The following is a 16,452-nucleotide window of genomic DNA, read 5'->3' on the forward strand; positions in this document are numbered from 1 at the left end:
CGACGACGACGTCGACGACGACGTCGCGCACCTCGTCGACGTGAAGAAGGAGGAGTCCCCGCTCGACGCGACGGCGCCGGGCTGGGAGCCCAAGAAGCCCCGGACGATCCACGACGTCGGCGACGACCTCCCGCGCCTCGCCGCCGTCATCCCCGCCTGGCACCCGCTCGCGACCGTGTCCCGCATCCCCCGGACGACGCGCGTCGAGCTGAGCCTCTGCCCGCCCAAGAAGAAGCGCGAGCTCGCGGGGAAGTAAGCGCTAGCTAGGTTCCACTTTACTGCCGTAATTCGCCGGCGAGTGCGAGTTTGCTTGCTTTGCCGGAGTCGTCGCGAGTTTTTGCGTTTGCCGCAGCTCGATTTGCCGGCGCCGCTACTTGGGGAAACGGCGAGTTTCCGTGGTACATTGAAGTAAAGTTGTACCTCAACTTGAAGCAAACTACGATAAATTGGCTGCCAAGCCCCTCACACAACCAGCGCCGTCATCGCAGGAGGAACCGCGAAGCGCCGTAATATCCGCGCCAATAAAGCAGAGCTTATTTCGGTCATTTCCGCGCGTCACGCGCGCCGCGTAGTACGCGGGACGCCACGGCTTGAAGGGCCTCTCGGCCGTCGCAAACCCCGCCCGCCGGCAAACTCGCCGGCGGCAAATCACCGGCAAAGTCAAACTCGAAAAACTCGCCCCTGGAGCGGCAAAGTTTTTACGGTAAAATGGAACCTAGAGCGCTAGGCGAAGCGACGCACCTCGGACCGGCCGCCGGCGGGCATTCGAGGCTACCGGAAGGCTAACAGATGCCTAGGCGAGGCGGAACGCGGTCGTCTTGGCGATGGTCGCGCGGCAGATGGGGCACGACTTCGACGTGGCCCGGATCGACGTCGCGCACGCGCTGCAGAGGCACGCGTGCGCGCAGGGCAGCAGGACCAGCGACCGCGGGCGGTCGCGGCAGACGACGCAGGTCGTCGCCTCGTCGGCGGCCTCCATTTTCGCGCGCTTGTCGCGGTGCGCCGCGGCGTCCCCGCCGTCCGGCGTCGCGCCGGCCATCCAGCCCAGGCACCGCTCGAGGCTCGCGTTCGCGGCTTCGAGCTCGTAGACGCGCGCCTGGAGCGACGACGTCTCCGATTCGCGCAGCATCCGCGACTCGCGGCCCTCGCGCGCCGCGGCCGCGGACATCGACAGCTCGCGCTGCGCCTTGCTCGCCTCGGCCATCGCGATCTTCAGCGACACCTTCGCCTTCTCGACGGCGATCTGCGGTTTCACCTCGGGGTGGAACGCGAGGCTCGTGAGCGCGAACTTGGCGTGCTCCTTCGCTTTTTTCGCGTCCTCGTCGTCGGCGCCCCCCAGGGCCAGAGCGACGAGCGGTTCCAGAGCCCCCGCGGACGCGATCGCGTCCTTGGTCGCGAGGTCGACCAACGCCAGGTTCCGGAGGCAGCACGCCGCGTGGACGGCGGGCAGCCGGCCGCGCCGGAGCACGCCGACGAGCGCGTCCAAGCAGCCCGCCTCGACCATCTTGATCTTGTTGTCGCCGTGCAGCGACAGGTTCGCGAGCGCGCGGGACCCGTGGCCCATCGCGTCGGACGCCTGAGTCTCGCGGACGAGCGCGACGAGCGGAACGATCGCCGCCGACCCGATTTCGACGCGCGCGGCGGGCTTGTGCGCCGCGAGATTCCCGACGACGCCCGCTGCGGTTATCTTGATCACGAGGACGTCGTCGGTCAGCAGTTCGACGAGGGGCGAGACGGCCCCGGCGGCCAGGATCGGCGCCGCGTTCGACGGCTTCACCGAGAGCAGGAGCAGATCTCGCACGTTCTTTTTGCAGGAATCGTCGTCCTCGAGGTCGTCCTCCAAGTGGCTGACGAGGTCGTCGAAGACGGCGTCGGCGTCGAAGCTCTTGCCCGCGAGCGCGAACTTCCGCTGCCCCGCGACGTACTTCTCGATCGTGAGCCGCGGGGTCTCGCGGTCCGTCTCGGGGCAGCCCTGCGCCGAGATGAAGCTCCAGCGCTCCTCGCACTCCGACGCCGTCCGGATTTGATATGGGACAGGCGCTTCTTCGAGTCGAGACGCGACGTCCTCCCATTTGTTGGCGCCGAGCTCGAAGACGAGGCGCAACAGAGTCGTCTCCTCCTCGCGGGTCCACACGTGCGGAGGCACGCGGTCCGGCGGAAGATTCGACACCTCGGTTGCGGGCCGGCGGGTCGCGGCGGGTGGCACGCGCGGCGGCGCGCCGGGCGACGAGGAGTCAACGTCGGCGCGGCCCGCGGCCTGGACGGCCGGCGGCACGGTAGTGCGCACGGGCGTGTGATGCCGCGGCTGCTCCCGGGCGCCGACCGCGCGCCGCGCGCGCTCGGCGCCCTGCGCGCCCGGATCGTTCCGGGGGAGCCAGCGATTCGCCGCGGGCAGGTGGATCCGGCTGTCCCGGGCGAGCGGGGACCGATATTGCCGGCGGGTCGCGGCGGGTGGCACGCGCGGCGGCGCGCCGGGCGACGCAAAGGCAGGTGGCACGCACGGCGGAACGCCGGGCGACGCAAAAGTCCGCAGGCTTGTCGCTGAGCTCGCACGAGGGGAGTCATCGTCGGCGCGGCCCGCGTCCTGGACGGCCGGCGGCGCGGTAGGGCGCACGGGCGTGTCCTCGAGGGCCGCGCGGGACGCGTCCTGGACGGCCGGCGGCGCGGTAGAGCGCACGTGGGGCGGGGACGTGAAGGTATCGCGCGCCCGGGCGATGAGGGCGTCCTGGACCTCCTCCGGCAGCTGCTGGCCCGCGTTCGCAATTCTTACCATCTGCTGATGGTAGCCCATGTCCTCCAACGCCCGCCCCAGCAGCTCCCGGGGCGGCACCTGCTCCGCGGCGATGAGCTGGCCGAGCTGGAACAAGGCCGACGGCGCCTCCTGCGCCGCGTCGGAGGGGGCTTCATCGTCGGAGGACAACTCCGCCTCCATTCGACGGGCCAACCCAAGCGCCGTAAGGCGATTGCCCGTGTCTCCGTTCGCCGCCGCCGGAGTCGTCGGACGATCCGCATTCGAATCAAGCGCAATACTCTCCTCTGATTCCTCGCCGACGCGGATCACGGCCGGGTCTCCGATAGGCGACGGCGCCGTCATGAATCCAGATGGCGTTCTTCAAAGGGGGGGCGTCGGGACCGGTTCGTTGGGGCGCGGCTCGTCGCGCGCGACCTGCGAACTCGCAGGCGTGGAGACTCGCTCGAGGTGGAGTCGATGTTGCCCGGCAACATCTTGGCATAACGCTCTCCGTCACGCTGTTCCGGGCAGCATCTCTCGACGATGCGCGTCGACGAGCTGCGCGCCATGCTCCAGCCGCCCTCGCCGATCAAGGTCGGCTGGGAGGCGAAGCCGCCGTCGCCGACGAAGACGCAGTCGATCAGAGCGAAGCTCAAGGCGGCGCAGCGGGCGCTGCGCGAGGAGCGGGCCACCCGCGACACGAAACGCCAGCAGCGCGCCGCCGCGGCCGACGCGCCGCGCGCGGACTCGGAGCTGAAGCAGGACATGGAGCGGTCCATGCGCGCGGCGCGGCGCGGCGCGCCGGCGCCCGGCGACGCGGCGGAGACCGTGAGCCTCTTCGTCGCGCTTCCGGACGGGACGACGTGCGCGCTCCGGGACCTGCCGACGTCCTTCACGGCCGACGACATCCGCCACGCCCTGGAGCGGCTCTCGGCGCGCGACGGCGGGGAAACGACACATTACCCGGCGCACGCCGTGACCCTGGTCCACGGCTCCAAGGACTTCCGGCCGGGCGAGAGCGTCGCGTACCGGGGCGTGAGGGACGGCGCGACGCTCCACCTGCTCGTCCGCGCCCTCGGCGGCGAGGGCTTCGACGACGAAGCGCCCGAAGAAGAGGAGGACGAGGAGCCCTACGAGGACGTCGGCGAGGAGGCGGCCGTCGAGGAGGCGCCGGACCGGCGCCGGTTCCTAGATCTGAGCGACGCGGACATCGACGGCTTCGAGCGGCGCCTCGCGACGGTGGGCGACGTGCGTGACGCGCGCAAGAAGCTGTCGCCCCACAAGTTCAAGCGCCGGGTCGCGCGGCGCCGCCGGCGCCGGCCGACGAGCCTCTCGGAGTGGGCGCTCGGCGCCGAGAAGTACGCGTGCCGCTGGCCCTACGCCAAGGGCGCGGTCTACTGCCTCGGCCTCTTCGAGGGCTACGACGGTGACCCGCGCGGCGGCCGCGGGAGCGACGTCCACGCCGGCGGCCGCAAGACCGTCGCGCGGTGGGCGCCCCGCGGCGACGACGAGCACACCTACGCGTCGACGAAGCGGCCGACGGTCGTCGTCGACGTGCTGGACGTGACGGACGGCCGGGGCCCGGCCGTCGACATCGGCCCCGGCGCCAAGGTCGCCGTCGTCGAGGTCCGCGACGACGAGCAGCTCCACGACGACGACGACGTCCACTTCGTCGACGACGGCCACGACGTCCGCGACCGCGCGGGCGGCGGCGGCGCGGCGCGCGCCGAGGACGTCCGCGAGGCGCACAACGGCGCCAGCGGCGTGCCCCTGGGCCTGTCGTTCCGCGCGGCGAAGACCCTGCGCGCGCGGAACGGCCGCGTGTTCCTACGAGTTCTCGTGACGAAGCTGCCGCGAGGCTACGACGCCGCGGACTGGGAGGTCATCGACGACGCGGCGCTGGACGCGCGGAGCCGCGCCGTCCAGGGCTCCGACTGGCGCGGCCGCATGTGGGGCGACGTGCCCCTGCGGTTGAAGGTCGCCATCCGGCGCGTCCCGAGGGTGCTGGCGGCCGTCGTCACGACCGTCACGTGCGACGCGGGCGGCGGCGCGCCGCGCACGCGCGAGAAGAAGATCGACGACGCGCGCCTGGAGCTCAAGGTCGCCACGGAGACCAAGGCGCTCCACGTCGTGACGCCCGCGCAGGTCTTCGCCAACGGCACGGCGTCGTACGTGCTGCCGTCGTGCGACGCGGAGGTCGCGCTGACCGCGGCCCACGACCTCTACCGCGACGGCGGGTCCACGGCGCGCCACCGCGTCGGGCCGGAGCACTGGCCGCCGTCGGGGCCGCTGCGCGTGACGGCGGTCCTGGAGCCGCGGCAGACGACGCTGTCCGTCTGCGTCGAAGTCGCGCGGGGCCTGCCCGTCGACTTCCGCGACGCCGCGCGGGACCGCCTGAAGCGGAGCGACGCGAAGCACCTGAAGGTGTCCATCGGGTCCGTGGTCGTGCCGACGAAGCGCTTGAAGCTCGAAGAGGCGAACGTCGAGGACGAGCCCGACGCGACGGTGCTCGTCGGCCTCAAGCACGCGCCGCCGCCGGGGGCGACGGTGTCGTGGCGGCCCAGGGTGGCCCTGCCGGGCTACGCCTTCGCGGGGCCCGACGTCGTCGACGTCGTCGAGGGCGGCCACGCGCAGATCGTCCTCGTCGTCGTGCCCACGGACGTCGTCCTCGCGATCGACGTCGACGCGGCGGACGGCGGCGACCTCGGAAGCGGGCCCGAGGTCGTCGTGCGGGGCGCGACCCTGGGCCGGCGCACCGGCGCGTCGGAGCAGCCGCTGCTGGACCTGCTCGCGCGCGGCGACCCCGCGAAGCTCTTCGATTTGCTGCGCGGCGGCGTGCCCGTCGACGCGACGCTCTGCGACGGCAAGACCGAGGCCGGCGAGCGGACGACCTACGGCCCGCGCGACTGGCTGCCGACGGAGCCGGGCGCGGGCCGCGACGGCTTCTTCTCCGTGAAGCGGCGCCTCGCAGTCCGCGCGAAGGCGTTCGCGCGGACGCCGCTCCGACTCTTCCTCCACCCGACGGAGCTCGACGTCGACGTCGTCGACGAGGACGGCACACCACTCCCCGACGCGGACCTCCGCGTCGCCGGCGAGTCCTACGGCGGCCGCCGGGGCGTGATCCCGCTCGTGATCCCGAAGGCGCACGCGTCGCCCGAGACCTGGCCCTACGTCGCCCCCCTGGACGCGACCCTCGAGGGCTACATGACGATCACCAAGCCGCAGATCTCCATCTTCCCCGGGCGGCGCGCCGCCGCGACGGTCGTGCTCCGGGAGGCGGCCTTCGCCGTCGACCTCTCCGTCGTCTCGAAGCGCGCGGAGCCCTGCTTCACGCTGTCCCTCGTCGCCGGCGCCGACGCGCCGGCGGCGGCGATCCAGAAGATCCTGGACGACGCGAAGGTCGACGTCGACGCGGCCCTCGCGGCCCGGGAGCCGTCGCCGGCCGCTCCCAGGAAGATGCGCGTGACGGCGGACGCGACGGCGGACGCGCCCGTGCCCTGGGACTGGCTCGGCGAGCAGCTCTGCGACGTCTTTTCCAAGCACACGGACCTCGTCGCGCGCGTCGACGTCGACGGCGGCGCCGACGGGTCGACCGCGCCGTTCGCGCCGCCGCGCGTGGCCATCGGGCCGCTCGACTTCGGCGCGCGCCGCGGCGCCCTGAGCTGCCTCGACGAGCTCGGCGCCGACGCGACGCTGGGCTGCTACCTCGAGGCGGCGGACCCGGAGCCCTGGGCCGTCGTCGCCCCGAACCGCGTCGACGCGGCGCACGACGGCGTCGCCGCGGGCGGCTTCGGCGCGGCGGCGACCTACGCGCTCTCCAAGGTGTCCTGCACGGGCGTCTCCGCCATCCGGGGCCACGTCGACGCCCGCGGCGAGACGTCCGAGGCCATGGCCGTCGCCCCGGACCTCAAGCCCGGCGCGACGTCCAAGGTCGAGCTCGAGTACGCGCCGACCGAGATCCTGGTCCGCGTCGTCGACGAGGCCACGAACAAGAACCTCGAACGGGCGACGGTGGCGCTGACCGTCGGCGCCGCGACCTACGAGCTCGGGGCGCTGCGGGGCCGCTTCGGCGTCGTGGTCCCGACAGGCGCGGCGGAGCTCGCGTTCTCCGCGGCCGCGACGCTCGACGGCTTCACGGTCCCGAAGCACAAGGAGACGACTTTTGTCGTCGCGCCGGGCGCCTGCGTGCCCGTGACGCTGCCCCTGCGGCCCGTCGACGCCGTCGACTTCGAGTTCGACGTGTCGTGCGTCGACGCGTCCGACTGGCCCAACGACCGCGATTTGGACGACGTCGCGCTCACGGTGGGCGCGCTCGCGCTGGGCGCGCGGCGCGGCCGCGTCCACGCGCTGGACCTGCTGTCGCCCCAGGAGGCGGCGGACGTTTTGGACGGCGCGGCGGGTGCGACCTGGGCCGTGGGGCCCGCGCGCGTCGACGCGAAGCGCGCGTCCGGCGACGTCGCGACGTACGCGTTGGTCCCCCGGCCCGTCGGCGCGCCGAGCCTCGCGCCGGCGCCGGGCGCGACGGTGCGGCTGAACGTCGAGTACCAGCCGACGGAAATCGTCGTCGAGGTGCGCTCCACGAAGTGGCGCGAGGGCGACGTGCACGCCGTCGACCTCGTCGTCCGCGGAACCGTCGTCCGCTCGGAGACGACCCACGGCCACCGGAGCCGCCTCATCCTCGGCGTGCCCCTCCCGGACGGCGCCGACGAGGAGGTCGTCGTGCTGCGCGCCGACGGCGCCGCCGCCAGCGCCGCGGTCGAGCTCGGCAAGCGCACGCCGACGGTCGTCCTCGACCTCGACGCGGCGGCCGCGCGGTAAGACTCGGGTCTCTTGCTGCGAATTACTGGAGACTCGTACGCTGCGGGTTGGTCGCGTTTCCAGGCTGAGGTGGTCGAATTCGGCCGAGCGTGGCGGGGAGGCGTGGATTCAGGGGTGCGCGCGTACGCCGAGGTCCTTAGCCGAACCGCGTGTACTGCCGCAGGCTCGCGCCTTCGAGGTACATGAGGTTGTGGTCGTCGGGCCGCCCGTGGAAGCGCCGCGTCCACAGCGACCGCGCCCACTCCACCACGGCCATTTTTTTGTCGACGCGCTGCGCCCACGGCAGCCTCCGTCTCTCCCGGTCGAACAACGTGTCCCAGGCGGCCGCGGCGGCGTCGAGCTCCGCGCGCGCGGGCGCGTCGGGGCAGCGGGCGAGCGCGACGAACTGGCCCGCGTGGACCCGGCGCTCCGCGAGCCAGCCCACGAAGGCGTCGTCCAGTTCGACGTCGGGGCCGACCTCGGGCATGAGGAACGTCTTCCCCGGGTCCGCGGGCCGCAGGCCCGCGGGGATCTGCTCCGTGACCGTCTCGAGGCCGTTGAACGACGTCCGCGTGCGCGGGAGCGGCTGGGGCCCGTAGTGCGCCGCGAGCGGCGGGAACCAGCGGCCGCCGTCCATGGTCGCGTAGAGCTCCGCGCGCGCGCTGAAGATGCCCGGCGGCCAGTCGTGGGCCACGGCCACGGAGTTGCCCCACGAGAGGAGCGCCGCGGGCTGGACGCCGCGGTCGTCCGCGCAGAGCGCCGACAGCACCTCGGCAGCGCGCTCGCCCGTGAACATGCGCGCGTAGCCCGCGGGCGCGTGGCGGCCCGTGTGCGCGTCGACGCGGATGGACGCGGAGTGCCGGCGGACGACGCGCCCGAAGGCCCGGAGCCGCGGCACGCACTCGTCGCGGAGCGCGGCGGACGCGCCGCGGAACTTGACCTGCACGACGCCGTCGGCGTCGGCCAGGGCCTCGAGCTGGCGCGACAGCGCGGCCTGCTCGAAGCCGTCGAGGCCCCCCAGCAGCCGGTCCAGGCGCGCCGGATCCGTCACGACGTCGCGCAGGCGCTTGCTCGCGGACGCGAAGCGGCAGAGCGCGCGCACGCCGCCGTCGTCGGGCGGGGTCGCGTCGCCATGGGCGTCGACGGCCGTCTCGTCCCAGGAGCCCCGCATGCCGCGCCGCGGGTCCACGACCGTGAAGGAGGCGACGAGCTCCAGCACGCCCGCGGGCAGCCGCCCGAGTAGATTTGGTTCGGACGAGGCCGCGTGCGTTTGTCGCGCACCGACGAGGGAGCCGAGGGCAGCCTTGAGCCGCCCGAGCACCGTTCCACCGTCGAACGAGGCCATGTAAGTCGCCATGCGTAATAAGAATCTGGTTGCAAACCACAGGGACATCCCACAATGGCATTGTCACCTGGGGGGGGTGTTGCTCCGCCACTGGCGTCGGCGGCACCCCTGCGTGCGGAGCGGGGTGGTACATCTTACGCAACGTAAATGGCCTACCCCAGCCGTCACACCGACGTCGCACCCAAAACCAAGGGGCGTATCCAACGCCATCGATGGTGACGCGCTTCGCTGGCACGGACTTGTACGCCGCGGCAGCCCCGCGGAGACGAGGCCCGCGCGGTGGAATTTGGTCGACGCCAGAACCACCTCCGATGGGGGCACCGACGGTCAGGCTTACGCCTAGGGGTCATGGAAGGCCACTCCGACCACCAGAGCGGGCTGCCGTGCGTCGGAAGCTTGGGCTCAGAGGTCTCCGCTCCCGGCCCGCGCGCCACGGCGTACGTGTTTGGTACTCAAGCCAGCGAAACGGCTAGCCATTCGTCCCAATCCGAGCGCTTGTTTTTGTCACGTATAGCCACCGGGCGTCCCTGGCCGCTAGCCAAAAACCGCACGTTCGGGCGTCCGACGCGTCGGCCATCGGACGCCGTCGCCGGAGCAAGACCCCCCATCATTGTCACCTCAAGCGAATCTGTCATTATGACACTGACTCAAGATCAGGGATCTTGCTGCCTTGCTTTGCTCGTTGCAGGGATCTTGCCGCCTCGCTTTGCTCGCTGCGCGCGCGCGCAGCGCGGCAGGCACAGCCATGCTCCCGGCGACGCAGCGTCCGAAGGCGCCGAAGCGGTCGCTGGAGCTGTCGCCGCGGACGCGCCACGTCCTCATCTCCGTCTCGCTGCTGCTCTCCTTCAGCTTCCTGTTTCCCTTCGCCCTGTCGCAGACGCTGCAGGTGCACGGCATGAAGGAGGCCAAGGCCTACCGCTTCGCCTACGGCGTCTCGGGCCTGCTCTTCTGCTGCTTCGCCGTCGCCTGGCTCTACGCCTACGCCAGCGACACGGAGGAGTCGCGGCGCCGGCGCGACGCGGCGTTCTCGCGGCGCGCGCTCAAGAGTCAGACGTTCAAGTGCGTGTCGCCGCAAGTGCCCGGCGAGTTCGTCGTCTTCCCCGTGCGCGTGCGGAAGCGCGGCGTCGCGGCGTCGCGCGTCGTGTCCCTCGAGGCCGACGAGCTGCGGGTCGAGCTCGACACGCGCGCGCGCGACGCCGAGGGCAAGATCGACAGCGAGGGCAGCCTCCGGGCGCTCCTGGAGGCGGCGCTCCTGCCGCGCTTCGAGGCCGGCGCCGCGGAGATCGTCACCTTCCAGGGCGCGGACGGCGGGCCCACGGGCCTCGCGGGCGGCCTGGCCCTGAACCGCGCGGACTTCGACCTCGGCCGCAAGGTCGGCTGCTTTTTGATGGACGCGGCCCAGGGGCCGAGTTAGCGTAGAGCGTGCCTCTTTGAGCCTTTCCAACCTCTCGCCTTGGACGCATGAGTCTCTGCCTTACGCGGCGCGCGCGACGACGCCCGGGCGCGCGGAATTCCGCGGCCGCTTCAATAGCCGAGCGGCCATCATGCGTCTACTCGATGGTGATGACTTCGTCGGCCGGGGCGGGCTTCGTGGCCTTCTTCAATTTTTTGCTGGGGCGTTTCTCGCTCTCGTCGAGCAGCGCGGCGACGCCGGTCGGATCCGCGATCACTTTTTTAATGATCCGCGTGATCATGTCGCTCTGGATGGATTTTTCGCGCGCATGCTTGCTTTGTTCCGTGAGGACGCCCCACAGGCACTGGCGCAGTAGCGCTACATCCTTGCCAATCAAATGGCTGTCCTTCTCTTCCGCAGGCGCGCAGCACGCCGCCGCGCAGTCCGAGCAGAAGATCGTGCCGTCACCGCCGCCGCGACCACATTCTTCGCATTCGAAGCTCTCGCCGCAGAGGGTCTCACCGCAGTCGCAATGATAGATGCCCATTTTGAACTCAGAGGCAAGATCAGAAGGACAAGCGTCCTGCGGCCACGGCGGTGGCCGGCGGCGGTGCCGTGCGCGAGGCGTCGCGTGCACGCGTCGCCAGGCGTCGGCACCGGTCGCGCCGCGCCGCGGAGCATCGAGCACCCTTACCCCGCGAGGTAGTTGTGGCGGTAGGGGTCGCCCTTCTCGCAGGGCGGGAGCCGGTCGTCGTGGACGCCCGCGGCCGGCGCGGCGGGCGGTCGCCGCGCCGGAGCGGCGGCCGCGTCGAGCGCGGCGACCTGGGCCGCCGTGAAGGCCTCGAGCCATTTCATCGCGAGCGCGTGGCGCACGAGGCGCGCGGCCCGCGGCAGCACGCGCCGCTCGAGCGCGTGGTCCGTGGGCATGTCGCGGTGCACGTAGAAGTAGACGACGTCGCCGCGCGCCGCGAGGCCGTCGGCGGGGTAGTCGCGCACGCGGCCCGCGTCCTCGCAGCCGAGGTCGAGCAGGTGCGCCGGCGGGCCGAAGGTCACGCCGTCGCGCGTCGCCGCGGCGCCGAGGTAGCAGTCGCCGCGCTCGAAGATGGGGAACAGGCCCAGCGCCGTCGCGCCGCCGTCGACCGGGTTCGGCGATACCGCGACGAAGTAGACGCTCGCCGCCCTAACGCGGCAGGGCGACCAGCCCAGGAGCCGCAGGGGCTCGAAGGCGCCGAAGGGCCCCGCGGGGCTCGGTGCGAACGCGACCTGCGCCCAGCGTTTCGCGGTCCGCGAGTTGAGCCGCCCGTAGAGCGCGACGGCGTCGCCGACGCGCGCGGCGCTGAGCTTGCCGTCCCACTCGCAGCGCGTCGCCGAGCGCCGCAGCTCCATGCAGCCCGGGTGCGTGCCGTTGACGACGACGGTGCCGACGTCCGGGAACGCCGGCGCGGCCGCGTCGGCCGCGGCGAAGTGGAGCACGCCGTCGCCCGGCGTCCGCGACCGGCCGCCGTAGGCGTGGAGCGCGCCGCCGAGGGGCAGGAGCGCGAAGTTGTGCGCCGGCGCGGCGTTCGCGAGCGGGCCGTGCATACTCCCGCCCGCGGGCAGCGCGATCTCCGCCGCGGCGCCGGCGTCCACGGCCTCGAGGGCCGCACTGCCCGGCGGCCAGGCGACGAGCCGCTCGCGCGGCGACGCGTTGGGGAACGCGCCGTCGCGCGCGAAGAGGCGCACCGCGCCCGCGACGTCGAGCGCGCTGAAGAAGCGGAAGGCGAAGCCGCTGGGGAAGGACGCGACGACGCGCGACGCGACGATGGCCCGCGACCGCCGCGTCCGCGCCTCGGGCAGGACCGCGCCGCGGAACGCGAAGCCGCAGACGTCCGCGCCGCCGGCGCGCGCGGCGCCGCCGCGGCCGCCGCGGCCCCAGGCCTCGCAGGCGGAGCCGTTGCGGACCACGACGGCGTCGCAGCGCGCGTCGCGGGCGCACCGCCGCTTGCAGTCGCCTGCCGGGTTCTGCAGCGGCGCCAGCCCGCGCAGCGGCGCCTCATCGTCGGTGCGGCAGTCGAAGAGCAAGTCGTACGCCTTGCGCTCGTCGTCGGCCGCGTCGCCGGCGGCGCGGAGTACGAGCGCGAGGAGGATGGTCGCGCATCGTCGCATTAGAAGCGGTGGGCATCAGGGGAGCTGCCCATATGGATAGCACGCTGCAGCGTCTACCGTTGACGACAACATCGGCGAGGCATCCAAAATCGGCCCTTCGCGATGGCGAGATTCGCGGTCCTTCTCGGCGTCGCCGCGGCGGCCCAGCCGCGGGAGTGGTCCGTCATCCTCGACGCGCCGAGCCGCTGGGCCAAGCCGCTGTCGCAGGCTTCCGTGTCGCGCGAGCTCGAACCAGTCTTCGTGACGGAGCGGCCCTGGCGCCTGCGGCTGCGCGTCCGGGACCTCGTCGAGCGCTACCGCGGCCGCGGCGCGGCGGAGATCCTCGAGCGGTCCGGCGTGACGCGCCTCGTCGTCATCGCCGCGGGCCTCGGCGACGACGTCGCCACGGCGCTCTGGAAGACCGCGCGCGCGGCGGACGCCTTCGGCAGGGCGGTCGTCGACCCGCGGACGACGCTCGTCATCGCGTCGCCGGACCGCGAGGCGGGCGCCCTGAGCGCGGCCTTCGGCGGCTTCGCGCGCGCGCTCGCCGACGCGTCGGCGCGGCCCACGGTCGTCGTCGAGCCGCCGGCGGCGGCGCCGGCCGGCGCCGCGGCGCTCGCGGTGATCGACGCGCGGCCCGCGGCGTCGCCGCCGCCGTCGCCGGCCCTGCTCCTCGCCGCCAACGGCGCCGTCGTCGCCGTGCTCCTGCTCCTCAACTACGCGCTCGCGCGCGCCAAGGCGTCGCGCAAGGAGGCGCGGCGCCTCGCGGCGGATCTCGCGGAGGCCAAGGCGCGCGCGGCCGCCGCGGAGAAGAAGGTCAACGACTACCCGACGGCCCGGCCGATCAACCCGGCCGTCCTCGAGCGCAAGCGGCGCTCCGACGGCGTGATCACCGTCTCCATCTCCGCGGACGAGGCCGCGGACTCGGGCGACGAGAGCGCGAGCGACTTCGCGGACGACACGGACGACGACGCCGACCCGGGCGAGGCCGCGGCGCGGGCCTTCCGCGCGGCGCGCGCCGCGAGCCGCGCCGCGGGCTTCGACGACTCCGGCACGGACGACGAGTCCGCGGAGTAGGCCGCCCGCCCCCCCCTCCCCCCCTGTCCTGTTGTTGTTTAGCTGCGTTTCTACGAGTCCGCGACTTAGCTCGCTACCTGCTCGCCAGCTTCTTGTCGAGGAGGCCCTTGAGCGCGCGGAGCCGGAAGTTCTGGAGCATCTCGTTCCGCGGGCCGGGCGACCCGAACGGCAGCCACGCCATGCCGACGTTGAGCAGCGGCGCGAGCGGCACCGACGTCGGGAAGAAGCCCGTCGCGTAGAAGCTGGCCTTGGCGCGGCAGCCGGCGCCGCTCCCCTCGAGCGCGACGTCGAAGCTGTCGAGCCACTCGCTCTTGGTCCAGGTCAGGACGTGCAGGCCGCCGGCGTCGGCGCGCGCGATCTTGAACTCGGGGATGAAGAGCTTGGCGCGCCGTTCGGGCGTGAGCTCCTCGAGCACGGAGACCAGCGCCGCGGACACGGCCTCCGGCGACGAACCGGCGAAGTCCCAGGTTTCGGTCTTGGAATTGATGCCGACGAACTGGCCGATCCAATGGCCGGGGGCGATGACGTCCTGCACCGGTCCTTGCAGGCTCGAGAGAAACGAGGGGTCGGCGCGCGCGGCGCCGGGCAGCGCCAGCGTCAGAAGCGCCGGCGCGCCGGCGAGCAGCGCGCGGCGCGACGGGTTGCCGGGTCGCGGCTGCAAGCAGCGGCAGCAGCGCGTCTGCAGCAGCGCGACGAGCGCGACGCGCACGGCGAACGACGACCGTGCATTTCGACGCGATGACGCAGCATCGCACAAGGCCATCGATGCGTATCGTCGACCTGTAGTTGCAGTTCAACATTGAACCGTGCGCCTCCAGCGGACAACAAACATGGGCCGGGCCTGGGCAGCCCTGCTCCTGCTCCTGCCGGTGACGCGCTGCGCGGACTTCTCGGACACGCACCTCTACGTGACGCCGTCGAACACGCAGGAGGCCGTGGAGATCCAGCTCGACTTCCGCATCACGCGGCGCCTCAACGGCAGCGACGTCGTCTACGTGCAGCTGCCCAAGTTCACCATCGGCGGCGGCGGCAAGACGCCGGGCGAGAACGTGCCCCGCGGCGAGCTCATCCTGTCGCCGTCGGTCTACTTCGAGGGCCAGTGGGACGAGGGCGCCTTCGACTCGACGGCCGACCCGTTCCGGAACACGACGCTGTCGCTCTACGTGCGCGAGGAGGTGCGCATCCCGCCGAACACGGTCGTCAACCTGCGCCTCTACAAGTCGAACGACATCCGCGTCTACTGCGGCTTCGACGACGTCGAGGACACGGACGACGACGAGTTCTTCATCTGGACGAACTCGTCGGCGTCGAAGGACGGCCGCTTCTCCATCGAGAAGAGCGACCGCGTGGGCAACGGCTGCAGCGCCATGTCGGACTGCGCGGGCAAGGGGTCCTGCGACTTCTGCAAGGAGCGCTGCATGTGCTACACGGGCCACGGGTCCGGCGACAGCTACCGGCAGGTGAGCTCGATCGACTGCAGCCTGCTCGAGTGCCCCGTGGGCCCCGCGTGGGGCGCGATCCCGAAGAGCGCCATCGACGGCGGCCACGACGAGTTGGTCATGTGCTCCAACGCCGGCGAGTGCCTCATGGAGCAGGGCGAGTGCGAGTGCTTCGACGGCTTCACGGGCGAGGCGTGCCAGCGCCGCGTCTGCGCGAACTTCGGCGCCGAGTGCGGCGACCACGGCCAGTGCCTGACCATGCACCAGCTCGCCATGCGCGACGACGCCTTCCCGCTCACGGGCAACGCGAGCGCGACCTACGGGGCCGGCGTGTCGGGCGCGAACAAGACGTGGGACTTCGAGACGATGCAGGGCTGCCTCTGCGACAGCGACTGGGCCGTCGGCCTCGGCGACGGCGAGACGCAGGTCGCCGAGTACTTCGGCGCCGACTGCTCGCGGCGCCGCTGCCCCAGCGGCCGGGACCCGTCGTCCAAGGCCGACGGGACGGACTGCTCGAACGTGACGACGCCCGAGGGCTACGGCGTCGGCTCGAAGCACAACAAGTGCCACTACGAGTGCAGCGGCCGGGGCAACTGCGACTACGGCCGGGGCACCTGCTCCTGCTTCGCCGGCTACGCCGGCGCGGCCTGCGACCGCCTCATCGGCAACGCGGCCGTCGTCGGCTAGTAAGGGCGCCGTCGGACTTACTCCGGAGGGCGCGCGGGGTGATGCGGGGGGCGGGGCTCTAGCAACGGGGAGAGGGACCGCGCGCTCACAACATGCACGTCGCGGGGACCTGGAGGACCTCGGAGAGCCAGACGGGCTCGACGGCGCACTGCTCGAAGAGCCGGGGCCGCGCGCCGAGCGAGTCCGCCGCGCGATCCGCGGGCTTGACCTTGAGGTACATCGTCTGCGACGACGTCTTCAGCTGGGCGACGAGCTCGAGCTGGGGCGAGTAGAAGCGCTTCTGGATGGCGACCTCCGCGACGGCGATCCACTCCTGGCCCGCGCGGGGGAAGACGAAGCGCTCGAGCACGTAGCGGCTCCGGTCGTTGTGGACCTTGGTGAACTCGCAGTGTCTCGACAGGAGGGCCCAGACGCCGGACCAGTACTTGGACCCGCTGTGGCGCGTCCAGGAGTGGACGTCCGCGCGCTCGCAGTAGACGTGGCGCATCGAGTAGTGGTTCGCGGCGAATTTCACGAGCTTCGGCGGGCACGCGATGTGGTCACGCGGCTGGTAGAGCGACCGCTCCATGCGCTCGGCGACGCGGCAGAGCGCCGTCAGCTCCGTGACGCGGCTCGGCGGGTAGCGCAGCGTCTCGCTGATCTTGAGGCGCCGGCCGTGCTCGTACGCGACGCCCTCGGCGCCCATCGTGCTCAGCCGGTACAGGGCCCAGAACATGGCCCGGGCCGACGTCGACACGTCCCGCAGCGTCGCCTCGAGCTCCGCCAGGTCCGCCTTCTCGAGGCGCCGCTTCAGCGCCTTCCAGCGCACGAGCTCGGGCCGCGCGCGGACGCGCGCGAGCGCGCAGCACCCGCCGAGCGC

The 16,452-nt window shown here is 72.4% G+C and overlaps 4 protein-coding genes across 4 annotated transcripts; 2 read left to right on the top strand and 2 right to left on the bottom strand.

The window, feature by feature from the left end:
* Positions 1-770: 770 nt before the first annotated feature.
* Positions 771-3,119, bottom strand: AURANDRAFT_71342 (hypothetical protein; the record flags this gene model as incomplete). Its single annotated transcript, XM_009037555.1, has 2 exons — positions 771-2,170; positions 2,615-3,119. 2 exons carry the CDS (start codon positions 3,092-3,094, stop codon positions 794-796), a joined length of 1,857 nt encoding a protein of 618 aa, XP_009035803.1.
* A 155-nt stretch (positions 3,120-3,274) lies between these two features.
* Positions 3,275-7,563, top strand: AURANDRAFT_71343 (expressed protein; the record flags this gene model as incomplete). The annotated part of the gene is made up of 1 exon (XM_009037345.1): positions 3,275-7,563. The coding sequence occupies one exon, from the start codon at positions 3,275-3,277 to the stop codon at positions 7,547-7,549; it is 4,275 nt and encodes a 1,424-aa protein (XP_009035593.1).
* A 3,393-nt stretch (positions 7,564-10,956) lies between these two features.
* AURANDRAFT_63171 (hypothetical protein) lies at positions 10,957-11,847 on the bottom strand (the record flags this gene model as incomplete). Its single annotated transcript, XM_009037554.1, has 1 exon — positions 10,957-11,847. The coding sequence occupies one exon, from the start codon at positions 11,845-11,847 to the stop codon at positions 10,957-10,959; it is 891 nt and encodes a 296-aa protein (XP_009035802.1).
* A 660-nt stretch (positions 11,848-12,507) lies between these two features.
* On the top strand, positions 12,508-15,593 carry AURANDRAFT_71344 (hypothetical protein; the record flags this gene model as incomplete). The annotated part of the gene is made up of 3 exons (XM_009037346.1): positions 12,508-13,454; positions 13,510-13,513; positions 14,286-15,593. Coding segments are annotated over 3 exons (2,258 nt in total), but the record flags the coding sequence as incomplete, so codon positions are not given.
* Between the last annotated feature and the right edge of the window lie 859 nt (positions 15,594-16,452).

Source organism: Aureococcus anophagefferens (genome assembly GCF_000186865.1).
Source record: "Aureococcus anophagefferens unplaced genomic scaffold AURANscaffold_6, whole genome shotgun sequence".
Taxonomy (NCBI): domain Eukaryota; class Pelagophyceae; order Pelagomonadales; family Pelagomonadaceae; genus Aureococcus; species Aureococcus anophagefferens.